This window comes from Ictidomys tridecemlineatus, chromosome 7 (genome assembly GCF_052094955.1).
Source record: "Ictidomys tridecemlineatus isolate mIctTri1 chromosome 7, mIctTri1.hap1, whole genome shotgun sequence".
NCBI classification, from domain to species: Eukaryota; Metazoa; Chordata; class Mammalia; order Rodentia; family Sciuridae; genus Ictidomys; species Ictidomys tridecemlineatus.
Genome location: NC_135483.1, coordinates 102385316 through 102402792, shown reverse-complemented (window position 1 = coordinate 102402792; position 17477 = coordinate 102385316). Strand labels below are relative to the sequence as shown.

General features: G+C 36.7%; 1 protein-coding gene across 2 annotated transcripts in view; it reads right to left on the bottom strand.

The window, feature by feature from the left end:
* Cntnap5 (contactin associated protein family member 5) overlaps positions 1 to 17477 on the bottom strand; it is a 790097-nt gene that overhangs the window by 149302 nt on the left and 623318 nt on the right. For both annotated transcript variants that reach the window (XM_021721849.3, XM_078017259.1), the window contains exon 14: positions 14728 to 14884. In XM_021721849.3, coding sequence (XP_021577524.2) covers positions 14728 to 14884 — 157 coding nt within the window. The remainder of the gene's footprint in view (positions 1 to 14727; positions 14885 to 17477) is intronic.

Below are 17477 nucleotides of genomic sequence, written 5' to 3'. Positions count from 1 at the left end.
TGTTGGTGTTAATTATGCAAATAAGAAATTGACTAGTTACCTTTTGATAAGAGAGTTTATTTAAAAAAATAGGGAAAAAACCATTGTTCCCCCCCCACACACTTTCTAGGTAAAAATCAGAAGTAAAAAAACTGGCATTGAAAGTATGAATATTGTGAGCCAGAAATTGACTAGGGATGGGTATATTTTTAACACAGAAATGCCTGTTCAGTGAATCCCATTAACTCCATTTACAGATGGAGAAACTGAGGCCATCACAGTTCCTAATGTGCCTAAATTCACATTGCAGAAGGGACAGGAACCAAGTCGCATTCTTGAAGTGCCCCAGTATCTGTCACATGTCTTTAAGGACAAAGCTTTATAAGTACACACATTTGCTCTGAAATTCCAGGTCTCAGTTCCTAGCTGTGTCAGTTTGAGCAAATAAATTCCTTTCTGAAATCCTCACTCTACTTCGTTTCTAAATGGAGATACATCTGCAATAACCACATTTAAAGGATTAAGTGAGATTATATAGTCACTGAGCATGGTGCCTGCTCTATGTTAAATATTCCAAAATCTAAGTGGTGACACTTACTTTAGTTCTCTCATTTGTCCCTGAACCACTGTGTGGCCTCAGGCAAGTCAATTTTTTTTTTTTAATGTATCTAGCTGTGACTCTGTATTGGAGATTTCTTGCTATATAGGACATGTGGAAAATTGAATTTTAAGATTCAGGTTCAAACTCACAAGCTTTTAAGAAAACACATATTAATTTATTTTGGTTATAAATAAATCAAATATTCACTTGCATACTTTTCCCTCCAGTACTATTAACCAAAAATGCTAAGAAACACATTATAGAATACCTATAATTTGAGTACCATATTTGGAGGACATTAAAATGATCTAATTTTAGGTTTAGAATTTAATTTAGATCATTAAATTAATCTAGAATTAGGCTTTATTTTCAGTTTGAAAGCACATCTATGAAAGTTATGTAGACATAGAATAAACTTGTCTTTTACATTCCGATATATTTTCAAATAGATTTTAAAACAAATTTCAAATAGACAAAGTAGAATGAGTATCAAGCCCAGATTCTTTCCTGAAGAAACTTGGTGATTTTATATAGTATTTTATTTCTCTCCATTTTTACTTTCAAGGTAAAAATGATTGATTCTGAAGTCTGTCCATCAATGCTAACTTCTACCTCCTTTACACACTATGGCATCTTGCCTGCATCAATTTGATGTTCTTGTGTCAAAGTACTGGCCTATACAAATAGACCTGTAAGAACGAAAATCTCTTCCCAAAAAAAAGAAAAAAAAAAATCACATTTAGTTTGATGATGCAAGACACATCACCAAGCACACTATTTGTTGTTGTTGTTGTTGTTCTAAAAACTTAAACTGAAAGAAAAAGTAAGTTGCTTTCCAAAAGTTGTTTAAAGTAGCAGAAACAGATACAAACTCAAATGCCTAGAGGGGCCAGGCAGGTAATAAAAAGAAGTGAAGCCAGCTTTATGTTAGTAATAAATGGAACCTGATACACAGCTTCATTGTCATAGAGTGGGTGAGAAGAGTGCCTGGTAGAAACTAGATGTCTCTCTTAAAGTGGGGCAGCAAGTTCCATTAGCAACAAGTAATAATGCAAATCAAGAATGCAAGACCAATGGGCTAGCCTGGAATCTTAATATGAGATGTTTCCATTGCAAATCTTGGCAAAGTGCTTAAAATTCTTTAAAAAAGCCAAATGAATAAAAACATGGTGGGAACCAACTCTGAGTGGGCCAATAAACTACATGTAAGGGTTGTGTTCAGCCTATAGGGAAGTAAGCTATCAAGGGGAACTTACAAATTTATTCATGCCCTTAGGGATGCATTGAGAATAAAATTAGATTAAATTTAATTTATGAGTAGCAAGTGTAACTTCACCATTTTGAAACCACGAATAGAATGTTTGGGGTGATACTGATAGCGGTCGTGGTGGTGGTAGTAGATTGAATAATAAAATGATATGAATTATAGTAATACCACCTGACAGGTAGGGAGACTGAAGCTGTAGAATTATTTTTTTCACATTAAAGCTAACATTTTTTAAATACTGACTTCCTCTGAAATGATCTATGAGATCTTTGTTATATAACTGCAGTTTTGAGGTGACTGTCATAGTGGGAAAGCATTTTCATTAGAAACAAATTAGCAAGAGCTGGAACTATGTGGCTCAGTACACTAGTTGTATGACCAATGAGATCACTCTGGACCTGTTGCCTTACCTTCTGAATGGCTATAATACTACTAATGGATATTTTGCTGTAAAAATCAAAGTCAATAATTTATAAAACAGCTAACATGCTGAGAAGCAGAGAGACTTGATAAATACTTAATGAAATTATCAGTGATATTTGAAATAAAAATGCTAAATGAAGGGAACCTCATTGTTGGAAGGAATGGGCAGGCTAGCCAAAGGGTCCAACTCATAAGAGCATGTGGATCAAAAGAAAACTCAAATTCTCACTCAAGAGCTGGGCTGAGGCTCAAAATCAGTCAATGTGGTTGCTCCTTAGCTTAGTTATTTGAATCTGGAGATTTCTCTAAATTTAGAAAAGCCGAGCTGAGGTGGGAGCTGCTAATTTACTAGTATAACCTTGGAGCAAAGTGTGGTGAAATGCCACACGCTAAATGTTATTTCCATCAACCAATTTTGGTTAACTGTTGCTCTGGAACCTTCTTTTAGTACAGTCATTTGAGTGACTGAATCCATTAAGAGGGATAATGTTTTTTCCCCTTTTTATGTCCTTTCCTATTTCAATCACTCTAAAGTAACAAATAAAACATTATGCATATGGCAGGCAGACTTAGAAAATTATAGGATGAACTCAAGACCTCAGCAACTTTTGAAGTCCTTGTGTGAACTCGAGTGGATTAATATTAATAGATTCTAAATAACCTTCCTTAGAGTGGGATGCACAATGTTGTTCCCTGTGGTTGCAAAGTGAGGATGACCAGTAGGATGGCCACAAGCAACTCTGCAAATCTGAAGTTCTATATTGATGTTTGCCAATGACTCTATTATAGCTTTGTTTAGAAGGCATCAGTTGCATTTTGACTTCCTTCTCCAGACTTCCCAGGAAAAAGACCCAGGGAATTAGTTGATAAGAATCTCAAAATGAGCTGAAGGGTCACTTGTCTGTTAACAAAAACAAATGCAAACATTGACAATGTCTACACATGGATAACACCCATCCCACTGTGCTTCCTGGACTATTCTTTTTTAAGTCCTGAGCACAATAAACATAAAGAAAATATTACTTGCATACACATTTAAAAAATTCTGAAACTGTTTTATTTTCTATAAATACTCTAGAAACCTGAAAGCCTAGGGCTCTTCACAATTAGATGTAAGAAAACAAAGTCAGGTCTTGGCCTAAGAAATCACAGTCAATGTTTACTCAATATCACTTTCCTGTGAAGAGATAAAAATGGCCCTCAAGACTTTATAGGTATGAAACTGATTTAAAAATAGTGTCACTGATGAAAAATCGTGGAGGCATCATTTGCTGAACATACTCTGGATTCACAGATTTGAAAGGAACAACCAGTAGTGCCATAAATATATGCCTTTCTAGACTCATCAGTCCTAGTCAGGAAGCAAGTAGATTAAAAGTCAAAACCATTGGATTGTGGAGCACACACACTTGTGATTCAACATCACTTAGATGCAAATGACTCCATACCCATCTCTCTCATTCCCTGAAATAAATCAATTCTTTTTTCAACTCTAAAAATTTTGCCATACTCAAATTCAGTTCCTCCTCAAAAATGTTCCCAAATGTTCTGTATCCTGTCTTCTTTCTCTGCCCTAAATTCCTTCTTCTATATATAATTTTTACATATATATATATATATATTATATACAACGATGTCTGATGTTTGTTAACAAATTGACTTGTGTGCATTGTGGGAAGCCATTCTTGCATATGATTGGGCACCTCCCGGATTGGGTGTGAGGCGTTCTGGCAAAACTGTTTCGGAGCTATCCCCACCCTCTCCAGGTGCAAGAGCCTGTCCGTGTGGGGGTGTGACTGACCACTGACCCTGAGGCCAATCACTGACCCTGACCTTGGAATGCTGCCCCCCTAGACCTTCATTGGATGGAATTTTCCCCTGAATTTCTGTTCCCCAATAAAAGGCCACTCCCTGGTGTGCTCTTTCTCTCTCTTCTGCTAGCCCTGAGTAAGCCTTGCTGCCCCACTGGATGGTTTGAGGTGAGAGCCAGAGAGGTGAGAGCCGTCTTGGACCTGGTCATAGAAAAAGGTAATTGAGTCTGTGTGTTTTATTTTGATCTCACTAGTTAACTTCTATGCCACGAACCTCTTTAATGAAACGTGTGTGCTGGTCACCTGGTGGAGTGCATGTAATTATTTTTCCCATTGGAAATGGGTTGATATTATATATAAAGTAAGCTCAACTATATGCAAGGATACCTAAATTATTAGAGCATCTGTTCCCATAGTGACTTGCTTCCTTGGCTTTCTTATGGTTTTAGGGGTTCAACCCTGGATAATCCTGCATTTTGAGTCCCATCTTCTCCTGTTTTCTCAGTTCAATTTCTCCTTTAATAGATCTCTATCCTTATATTTCCCACCTTCAATTTCTCCCTTTTACCCATCTCTTTCTGTTCATATGCTTTGGCTTCCTTAAATCTACCTCTCAATCCAGTTACTTCTCTTTCTCCTTTTCTCTTCAGGGCTCAACCATTTTTTATATAAGTATCTGCATTCTCTCCTTTATCGCTCTCATTTTTAAAAAATATTTTGTTTTAGTTGTAGTTGAACACAATATCTTTATTTTATTTTTATGTGGTGCTGAGGATCAAACCCAGAACCCCGCATGTGCCAGGCAAGAGTTCGACCTCTGAGTCACAACCCAGTCCCCTATTTTCTTTTTTGAAGATTTTTCTTTTAGTTGTAGTTGGACACAATAGATTTATTTTATTTATTTTTTTTAATGTGGTGCTGAGGATCGAACAGTGCCTTGCACATTGCTTTGTGAGTGCTCTACCAATAAGCCACAATTCCAGCCCCCTTTCTCTCTTTTTATCCCTAATCTCTCTTCCTCCTCAACCTAAATAATCATCCTTTCCTCTTTTTAACCAATGAAATGTCTCCCTTTAAATTTCTAATGATCATGCAACATATCAGCCTCTCTCCCCTTCACCTTGTTGTAGTATTTTACATTATTGCCTTCATGCTTGGTAGACACACACACAGACACACACACAATTTTTTTTTTTTTTGGTGGTGCCATATTGAACCCAGGGCCTCATGCATAATAAGCAAGCACTCTACCACTGAGCTACTCCCAGTCCCGAACTTTAAAATATTTAGCAAAGTGAACAATAAGATACCATTTGAGATCATTTTGCCTTTTTTAGAGAGGAGTTCTTTCTGAAGAAAATCATCTGAAAGTTGGAGTCATTACTAGATAGAGTTAGCACTGCTATTCTTGGAACATAAAGATGGCTTGGGGGTTCAGTTGCAGACCTCATATCTCCGAATTGAGTGTGAGGGTTGCCACTCCATTTCCCTGGCCATTGGATATAAAGTTTTATCCATGATCTCACTTAATCGTGAGGAAAAATCCTGTGATGAATTTGATAATAATTATCTTGTTGTGCAGGAGAGAAAACTGAGATTCAGGTGGTGACAAAATTCAACTTGCATCATTTGCAAATGGAGTAGCCATTTGGAGTGAGCCCAGATTTGTACACCAATAAGTACCATGTTGTTCTGTGCCTTCACTGTCCCCTGGGTATATTTACATTTATTCTCTGCCTTGTTTAGACAGTGCTAAAAGTACAACACCAGGACCTGAGTCCTTGAGCTGTCCTTGGTGGGTTTTGGGCTGACCATCCCCATTCTGTTCACACAGGCTTTCTCCACATGAGATACAAGTCAATTGATTAGGTTTCAGTTTACTAATTTGCAATCATTTTCCAGACCTGCACTCCCTGAGATTACACCTGGGTCACCTTGGCAAGAATTCTGCGAGTCCACAAACTCTTCAGTTACACATTTACAAGCAATCTTTTGGCTTATTTCCACGCAAGGCAGACCCATCTATTACATGCTGATTTTTACCAAGAAACTTTCAGAAAGAATTCCCATTTTGCCAAGAAAGTTCCTCGGTATTATTTCTTTACCCCAAATTCGATGAGTGAATGAAGTTTGTGAAGGTATACTATTGCTTCCTTTATGTTATTTATCTTATTGCATGCATGTATATATACATGTTTTAGAGAGTAATTTAAAATCTAGAACTCAATAGTTCCTCTTATAGTTTATTTATAATACTGTGAAAATCAAGAAAATAATAACAAATGTGATGACATACATTTTTTTCAGAACTGACTGCATACCATGTCTGCTAGATACACAAACTATTACTAATTCAGCCAAGACTCTCTAGAGGATAGTTATCCCCTGCCTCTCTATTTTTTTCTTTTTTAATAAAATAAGAACCTGAAGCTAAGAAAGGCTAAATCATTTAGATTCTACAATTAATAAGCACCAAATCTGGAATTTGATTGTCCAAGTACAACTTACAGATTTATTATAATTTTGTATCAAGGAAGTGACAGGCTACCAAGAAAAGAGAAAGAAAATAAAAATGGAGGGGGGTGTTAAGATTGTGTTTTTTATAAATGCACTATATGTATTAGCTCATGATATTTTCAGAAAAGAAAATAGTTTTTTCTTGCACATGATGAAGACTTTATATTTTAAAAAAACATGCAGAGACAATGGGATTTATTTGTCATTAGCTAACTGTATTACCACAGGTTATGAAAGCAGCACTAGGTAGAAATGAAAAAGGCAGAGAGAAGGTACTAAGGAGGACCAGATTCAGCAATAGCCTCTAAAGTGAACTGTCCCTTTAGAGCTGTTCCCTGGAGCCACACTTGACAAAGGAGTCCAGCAAGTTTTCAGAGCAAGGTTGTTAGAAACATCTCCCTCCACCCCACCACCACCACCTATTTGGCTGTGTTCTGACTCTAGAGAGTTCTGAATATCTCCATGGTAACTACCTCCACAGGGAAGGGGCTATTTCCCTCCACAGGGTCAGAGCAGCCCACTGGGTACTGATTCACCTGCAGTCTATATGAAGACCAAAGTTCCTTCAGCAATTTGATCCAACCTACCAAAATCAATAAGTACATCATCTGATAATTCTATGGTGGTATACTCCTCAATAATAATAATGTAAAAAGTAGAAACAGAGCATAAATCTTTTTTTTTTCATTCTAAACTTGTTTGGAATAGGAAAAATCAGTCACAAATCCAATGTTGTTCATCACAAAGACATGGAAAAATAAGTAATGATATAACCATACCATGGGACACCATGCAATCATTAAAATGGACATGGTACATTCATTTTCATGCTTTTTTAATAAAACCAAGAAAAAGATCTCCAATATTTGGGGCAGAGGAATTGGAAAAAAAAACAATTCTGCAGAATAATGTATAACTTTATCTTAATTAAAATATAGAACTAATGATAGACCTGTTTTAATTGCTCAGTAATAACTGAACAAACATATCTAAAAACCTGCTACAAGTATAGAAAAATTTTATGTATAGAAATATCTTACACCTCCAACTATTTTCTGTAGGAGCAAGATTCTGCACATGGGGAAGAAATGAGGACTCAAAGTGGTAGGGAGCTTCTACATTTTATTCAAATATGCCTGAAAAACCTTGAATATTTTATAAGATTATATTATATTTCTTTGATGATAAAAAACTCCTAACATTAAGAATATCAGAAAAATAATTCCCTGTATACATTATTTAAATTGTGGTAGAGCAGAACTGACAACTATAATCAAACTTGCAGAACAGACAAAAGAGGTAAGCAATTCGTCTGATTCTAATCCTGATCTGAGTAAGAGTTAGTATTAGCCGGGTGATGTTATAAACTTGGTGATAAATAGGTAAATTAAAATGGAAGCCAAGGCCTTATTGTATTGAAGTATATAATATTTTTGTATAAAATAATAGTCCAAAATAAAAATGTTGTATAAAATATTCTAGATAAATGTGAAACTCATTGTCAATATTGACTCTGTGTTCTAACTATGTACCTTTCCAATTTCTCAAATATGAGACTTCACAGACAATCTGGCTTTTTAGAGATTGATAGATGCAAATGAGACCTCAGTTTATATCTTTCTTACAAGTAGTAAAAAGAACTATTCCATAGTTATATTTTGTTTTCCAGAATACCTGAATCATAAACTACTCATATTGGATATTTTCTCCTAATAGATGATGAGATGGCATCATCATAAAATAACAAAAACAACAACAAATTTTCTCCTAAATACTAACCTTGGCAAAATATCCACTATTTTACCCCATCTAGAATTCTACAAAAGAATGAGGTGATATTATGATTTTGACTTGTCAAACTCTGATTATTAGTTATTCTTTTTTTTCTCATATTTTCCTTCTTCTCTTGAGTGTTCAAAGCTCTTTCTACTCTATTCCAATGCACTATGAAACATTCTGTTTTGTAAACTCTGAAGCCCAATGATGGGGACACTACTATAAACAAGGTACTATCAAGTTACCCCAGAATGTGTACTCTGAGGAAAAAGGTAATGTCTGAACTAGCAGGTAGAAACTAACAAGTAGAGGGTAGATTTAGCATAGAGGAGAAGAAGAGGGGAAAGGAAGGTACTCCACCACCCATCCATTCACTCACTCACTGATTCAGCAGTTAATTCATGGATAACCCACCATTTGCCATGGACACTTATCTCCAATACAAGGACGAAGAGCCTTGATCTAATTGCTAGACGTAAGTGGGAATTCAGGGACTGAGTGAGTAACAACTCAGATAATCCTTTGATAATTCCTACCTGCTTGGGAGAAAAGCACTTCCAAAGCTCAGTAAAAAGTAGAGTGACTCACAAACAAAGTCACAAATAATAAAAGTCAACCAGTAGAGATTGGACAATATTATTATTATTATTTTAAATAAAGGATAGAACCTTAGTATGCCCTGCGGTGATGTTTTCTTTCCTTTCAGGATTCAGGATCAGAGCCCTGCCTCAGGATGCAACCCAGTAGGAGGTACCCTAACTAATGTCTGAGCATAGGGATCTCAGACCTGGAAGTTTTGAAGAAATCAAAGGTTTGAGAGATCAAAGAACAGCCTAGGCCAGGAAATAGCAAAACCCTAACCGCCATGGGTATATCCAGGGTCATATCATTAAATCCCATGAGAAGAAAATGAAGGGCACTTATGAAGGGCAAAGTCTAGGACAAGAATTAGACATGGACTTTCAAAGAGAAAGGCCATTTGAAAGTAAAGGTTATAAACAGGTATCTTTTGCAGGAGGATGAACACTTTTAAGTACTTTGTAAAAATTAAGTCATTTTAATTGACAAAAAACGTGTATATTCATAGTATATAATACAGTGTTTGAATATATGTATAAATTTTGGAATGACTAAATCAAGTTAATTAACATACCACACTAGAAAACAACCTAAGCGTTCATCAATGGGAAAATGGGCAGAAAAAAAATGTGTACCAACTATACAGTGGAAAAATAAAACATTCCTGCCATTCATGATTTGGAGTTCATAATGTTAAATGAAATAACCCTGGCACCAAAAGATAAATAACTACTTTTGATAGTGAAAGATAATTAATCTCTAGCAAAAACATTTGTTAAACGTGGTAAACCTTGCTTGTGAGACTGTGAAAGATAAGCAATGGTTAACAGTAAAGTAAACATCAATGAATTCTAAAATGGTCATGACTGACCTACTAAAAGAAAAAGATGTGAAAATATGTCCAACAGAAGCCATTCACCCATCTTTCATTCATGGTTTCAGCAACGTTCATTAAATAATCGCTCTGTGACAGAGAAGTAGAATCAAGGGCTACACAGAAGGCAAAAGCTCCAGGATTCCATACACTGAAGAAAACCAAAAAAAAAAAAAAGGTCCCCTAAAAATATTCTATTTTTTAAGAAAAAGACCAGTAGGTTTCCTTTCTTGTCTTATCAGATGAATAGAATTTAAACCCTATATCATTTTTTCTTCCTAGTTTGTATCATATCACTTTGTACAAGGATACACTAAGGGCAAAAGGCACAGAATAGTTTTTTCAAAAATCAGATAAAAACTTTTACACTTTCTTGTACAACAAATGAAAGAATGCTCTGCTGCAAAGCAAGAGAACATTTCTGTCTTTCAACCTGGAGAAATGGATGAAAAAGCTCCTGATCAGGCTGTGGGTCACCATCACCAAGGAGCCCACTATACACCTCCCACCTGCCGTCCCCAGTGCTGTCTACCCCTGCTTTTCATCCTCCACCTGGAAGATTATTTCACCTCCCACACAGCCCAGCTCTGCTCTGTGCTATCTCCAGGGCTGCAGGCTGGGGATGTCACTGGGATTTTCTTTCCTAATCTCAGTGTGGTTCCTCAGTCTGAAGTACTTGCTTCAGCAAACTCATAGTTGGAAAGATTCCTATCAATTGGATAATTAAATAAAGAAAAGTTCCCTTGCAAACAGTCATTAGCTGGGAAACTGTTATATATTATAAGTTTCTTCATTCCTTTCTCTTTCTCCTTCCTATTTCGTTTTTAGGCTGAGATAGAAACACTTAAGAGATCAGTTCCATGGTAAAATCAGCCCTCATAGCCACAGGTTTGGCATCCACAGATCTGATCCACTACAGATTGAAAAGACATTTCAATTCTAATTGTGTCTACTGAACAAGAACAGTCTTTTAAAATTTTGTCATTATTTCCTAAGCAACACAGAACAACTATTAACATAGCATCTATATTGTATTAGGCACTGTAAGTAATGTAGTGATGACTTAAATTACAGGGAAGGATGTGTGTAGGTTCTATACAAAGTACTACTTCACTTTACACAAGTGACTTGAGTGTCTGTGGGTTTTGCTATAGGGGTGAATCTTGAAACCAAATATCAGGAGATATCGAGGGACATCTGTACACATGATTTACTTATCTAACTGGGGCTTCCTTTTACCCAAAAGAAATATACTACTTCTTTAAGCAGCAAATGTATTCCTAGAAATATCCATTGGGCAACTCTTTTTCTGTCCACAGGCACTCCATCTTTTGACATCTCTCACTTTCACCCAATCCTAGAGAACACACCAATTTTCCTTAATTAATTGGTTCTCATTGGAACATATGACGGTAAGTTACACAATTACAGAGGCTTACTGAAATAGTCCAAAGAATTCTCAATCACCAGAGGCTTGGAAGTCAGCCCAGGTGCCATGAGCTATCTGACGTAGCAAGAAGAAGCATGCTGCAGTGATGTGATTTGAAAGATCCTGGGAGAATTCTCTCAGCATCCTCGCCGACTAGCCATGATTGAAATCCCAACATTAGCAGTTTCTTTGCTATAGTCAATAGGAGAATCCTTGAATTCAGCTGAAATATCAATTTTTTGTTCTCTTACTCAAATGACCTTAACCATGCCACTAATCATCTCTGAGCCTCAGTTTCCTTTTCTGGGTAAAGGAGACGATAATAAAACCAACCTCAAGGGGTATTGAAATGTAAATATCAGAAACAGTACATCAAATACTAAGAAAACTTCAGATGCAATAGCATTTTTAAGGGACAATATTATTTAGGAGTTGTAATATATTAAACTGCTCTCTGGAAGGTGCTACACTAGCCCAAGTCTGTTCTGATTAACTTTCTCCAAGATCCGAAACTCCGAGGGAATTTTACAAGGCAAAGTCATTTGTGGTTTATTAGATGCCCTGGGAACACCAGCAGTGCTAAAAGGAACATGCTATCTGAAACAAAAATCCGAATTTTATGTGGAAAAGCATCTTAACCGTAATTTGGTCAAGAATAATGTTGGATGAATGTTGAACCTAATTAATCATTTCAACACAGTATCAGCTTTTGTACTTTTCCTTTTTGAAATAAATAATGGAACCAGGTACATAAAAAATGAATGCATTTCCACAAGGTTCTACCAGGTGCTGTGTCTGAATGCATATTGCATGTCCTCAATCCCTATGCAGACAGAGCTAGCTCATTGATATTTCCCACAGAAGGAGCTTGCTTCATGATCATGGATTCAACCTTCTTTCCTAGTTTCATCCCCTGTAGATTCTCCATATGAAACTATGCAACAACTACACCAATGAGCCCATGTTTTGGGGAAATAGTGATTTTCATACTTTTTTCACATTACTCTGTCTCAGCACACAGAGGTTCCTCTTTCCTGTATAACACTAATTTGCATATTCTTCTAGATGGCTGGCACAGAAGGGAGACTTTGTAAATAAGCAAAAAAAAAAAAAAAAAGCAAATACCACATGGCATAAAACATACAGTTGCTCATATAAAATGTTATTCTCCCAAATCATGTATCCTTAGACAATGGAAAAAACCGAAAAGAGTTAAGTTGGAATCTCAGCCTCTGTTTTTTCATGAGAATGATGAAATGCACTGGGTCTTTTCCCACCTAGACTTTGCCCTCACAGGTTCCATAGGAACCCCTGTGGATAAGGCACACAATGTTCTGAAGGGAAAGTTAGTTCTCGTCTCCTGATTCTTGGAAAGTTGGCTGCTAAACAAGACCCATATCTCATAATGACTTTTGACAATCTAATAGAGGTTGCTGGCCCTAGAAGGAGGAAAAGAGTGGGATTTTTGCATGTCTCTAAAGGAAGTAGAAAGGGTGGTGAGATGTGCAATAATCTCTAAGGTGCTAAAGATGTGCTGGCCTAAGAGTTGGAGGAAATCATGTCCCTCTGAGCACAGTCTAGATGATGAAGACAAAGCAACACATGAGGGGGTTCAGAGGTTCATGAACTAATGAGCAGATCAGAGGAGGGACAGACTGGAATCTTAGTAGAAGTCATGAAAATATAATGTTCCAGAGAAGTGAGTATAGAGTAACAACCATATTAACTGAATGATACCATTGTCCCCACTTCCCTTCAATGTGCAGTAAATTAAGCACTGGCCTGTTGTTCCCTAAAAGAGGAGTTTCTCAACAGTGTGCAGTAGGAAAACCCATCAAAGGAGAAACACTTCCCTTTATCAATGACTTTCATCTTGCATCCTACTTCTTACATCAACTTCTCTAATTATACACCAAGAAGTGAAGGTGTTTCCATTGAAGCCTATAAATCTGTAGATAATATTAATATCATGCACAGTGAAGCTGAACTTATGAATCAAAGAGATGACTGAATCCAAGCTGCTGGGAGTGGAGAACTTGAATATGTTTTTCTGGCAAACACAGCCCTCTACCATTTATCACACGTAACTCCCATGCTTGTAGAAGACATTTTTGTGGTGATTCCTCCTCTCCAAAGATATTTAAAGTTTATGTGTTCCACCAACTACACATCAGGTGTCTACTGCCTCATGAGCTGGTCTTGAGTGGTATAATGTTAACAGAGATACAGTCACAATCCAGGACACAACTTATATTTTTTGTAGGTTTTCACAATGCTATCAGAGAATTTACTGCGGGTAAAGTAGAGGTCCGAAGAAAACCAGAGGGCCATTGTACGTGCAGTCAACTTCATCTGATTCTCTCCATATGAAGAAAATAGGGTAAAGAGAAGACAGTCAGGAAACTTGCCGTAAGAGAGCAGCCCTGTGGTGTTCTGAAGTGATTATCCATATCATATGCAACCCAATGGAGCCAGATGCTCAGCCCTTTCCTCACTGAAGTGAGATTTAGACTCAACCTGACATTTTGTTTGCAGCAGTCCCTGCTGGTAACAATTTGAACAGTGAAAGAAAATTACTGTTCCAAAAAGAAATTTTATCTGGGCAGAGAGCAGCTTGACATAGGGATTCTTAAATGTGATTGAGCTGCATTTGATGAGGCAAGCAAAATTGCATAATCCAAAACCAAATAATGCCTTAAATTCAGTCAATACCAAAGGGTATGTGGAAATGCTCTGTGCATATTTTCATAGCTAATACAGTAGAAAGCAAACAATTCAGCTGGAGGACGAAGGAAACATAGTTTAATGGGCATGAAAACTTAAAACGCGACTACACTTTACAGAATTAACTTAGTTTAGGAGAGTTTGATATATTATCGCTACAGATAGACCAACTTCAAATTTGGAATTTATTATGTGATAAACATGCATGACCCTGGGAAAAATAAATTATCTCCTCCCAGCCTTTTTCAACCTAAAAATGAAAAGCCAAAAAGTCTTACGGAATATAATGACTACCATGAAGGTTAGTTAGATGATCAATATATATGAATTTGCTATATTTTTGTTGGTGGCGAAAGGAACTAAAAAAATCAGTGACAGAAAGGAGAAACTTTCTGTATAATTACATATTACAAACCCATCACTTCCTTCACCCAAACCTATATTCCACCCATAATTGACTCAATTGCATAGCTTAATATTGCTTTCCATTCCTTTGGTTTGAAATGCAAGATTCCAAATACAAGAAGACAGGCAATGTTGTAACCGTATGCCTTCATGTCACAAACCTCAGTAGTAGTCCTGTAAATATCAGAACTAGCTATTTTCAAAATTAAAAACAATCACAAATATCATGGGGCCTGGGTTCTTATTGAATCTCTCATCCACATTATTCTCTCTTTGGGGAAATTTCATGCATCAATTAATGTGCTTCCTCCACAACTGTAGAAAGATCGAAATTCTCATTACCATTCATCCTTGTCAGCGTCACAATTGCAAAAATGTCGAATGTCCAGGCAACTCTCTTCCAGGCCACATCCACACTGCTGGACTCCGGGAAGAGACCCTCCCCAGTAAGGATGCCTTTCATTGGACCGCCCGATCCACCAGGTAAATGGGGTTCCATCTGAAAGACAAGAGAGTTCACAGCTTAGGGACACAAGGTTGAAGCAGAGCACAGGAAATCATAGAACTGAGAAGAAAATGTCTCAAAGAATTTGGGTTGTATGTGTACACCCACATTAAAAAGGAAGGAAATACTTTTTGGAGAGCGTTTGTCATGATTCGCCATATATATATGTCTCATCTCTCTGCTTTCTTTTCTTCTTTCCTTCCTCTTTTCTTTCCTTTTTCCTCTTCCTTCCTTCCTTTCTTCCTCTTTATTTCCCTTCTTTTTCCCACCCTCTTTCTTCCTTTCCTCTTTTTTCCTGCCTTTTTTTTCTGTCTCTCTCTAAATATACATAAATGTATATATGTATGTATGCACACACATATATGAACATACAAATCATATTGGCATCAAAACTGTTTGAATATTGTTTAGTGACAACTCTCAAGAGGCAGGGCCACAAATTCAGGTTTCTATGATATCAGTAAGGAATCATAATTGAGTGAATTGGACATGCGTTGACATAAACCAAACACAAAACATTATATATGAATTTTAAAAATTCCTTTTAAAAAGTATCAAATACAAAAGCACCACCATCACCAGGGCCAGAAAGAGTCTGACCTTTGTTCTCTGCCTCTGTGAGACAATGAGGAATGTGGAGCCTGAGAAAAAGGAATGTTGGTTCAGGAAAGGGGTCCTGACTTACCTCCCATGTGTCAGGATAAGAACAGCTCCGGGTTGACTTTACATTTTGATGTTTTTTTTTTTTTTTTTTTTTTTTTTTTTTTTTTTTTTTTAAGATTAGTCATGAAATTTCAAGCTTATAGGTTTGGAGAAAACCCATCAGATAGGGGCAGTGACACATGCCTGCCATCCCAGAGGCTCAGGAGGCTGAGACAGAAGAATCATGAATTCAAAGCCAGCCTCAGCAACTCAGAAAGACCCTGTCTTTGAATAAAATACAAAAATGGCTGAGGATGTGGCTCAGTGATTAAGTGCCCCTGGGTCTAATTTCCTGCAAGCAAATAAAAATCATAAGCATCAGGAAAGCCAATAATATGTAGAGCAAACAAAACCTTCTGAAGGCCATTTTCTCATACAACTGAGAAGAAAATGTCCTTCTCAGTTTGGGGAAACCCACGAAATGTGTTTAACCCACAAAAATGGGTATGCTACATACAATTTCCAGTTCACATAGTTAATAGCAAACCATTCCTGAGTTTTGCTCTCATTTTTTTCCTTTACAAATTTGAATGTATTAAAACCTGTTAGATATTCTTTTCGTGATTAAGAATGTTTCAGTAGCGTAGTATTACCATTAAGAAAATTATAGTGTATTCTAAACAACAGGTGTAGATTGAGATGGAGATGTTTTACATTAGGCTGAAAGCTGTCCTGCCTGGGCTCCCTTTGATAACCACTGTTGTGTTTCTGTTCGGTATACAAAAGGTGCTTATAATGTGCTTATTTAAAAAGTGAAGGAAATATTTATTAAAGACTGTTTTTCAAGATTCATCATTTAAAAGTAGAATAATAACACTTGTTTGAGGAGGCTATTAGGTTTTATTGTGCAGTAGGTTCTCATTTATAAACAACTGCAATATATAAACAGTACCAACTTTCTTTTAGTTGTCCTCATGGCTAAGGTTCTCATGGAAGCTACTGTGTCAAGTCAAGGAGGAGGCCACCCCAGAGCTTTCCATAATTTGTAAAACATGCGAAGAACATGAGGAAGATTCTATTAAAAGCAGAATTATTTTCGGGGTGCTACTTCACAGCAGACAGTCTGAAAGTCTGTATTAGCCCCAACATAATGTTGTACCTATCTAAAATAGTATACACCCCTTTATAATCTTCTGAGCTAGAAAAGCAGTTACAGATATTTGCAGAAGCAGTATCCTTCTTAATAATAATTCTAAATGACATAACTCCATTTTCCCTAATTCCAAATAATTATAAGTCACTGTTAAGTACTTCAAATGAATTGGTTTCTCCTTAAATCCCCACTCATTGATGTGGCCTGGAGGGCTGATGGGTATATCTAGTGCATACAGCACTTTCAATAGGAAGCTTGGGTAGATGGTTCCATTGTGTGAGTCCAAGTAACATAATACTTGGGCAAAGGATTTCCTATTTTGTATGCATTCACCAGTGGGGCTTGAGTCTGAGAAAGAGAAGACATCGCTTAACCCCTTTCTCTTTTCAGCACTACCCAGAGATCTCCTTTTAAGAACATAGAATCTAGACTAAATAGTCAAGCTCAGTGTCATCATGGATTTTTTTTTTCTATTTATAAACTATCCCAAAGGGTAAGCACATTAACAGTCCTGTTATCAATGGTATAATTTTCTGAACAAGCAATTTGTACGCAACTTACCATGAATATGTTGCTTCTAGAGGCTTTACAATCCTTATTTGGTATTTTACCCTGCCTAGAAGTTCTATAAGCTTCTCAAGCCTGTTTTGTTTTGAATGTATTAATGTCTTATACCACTGAGGCTCAACAGTCCTCTCCTAAACTCTAGCAATTGGCTTCAAGGTTACAAATTGTATTAACCTATTGACTGTCAACAAAGAAAAAAAAGGAAGGGAATGAGAGAAACATTTT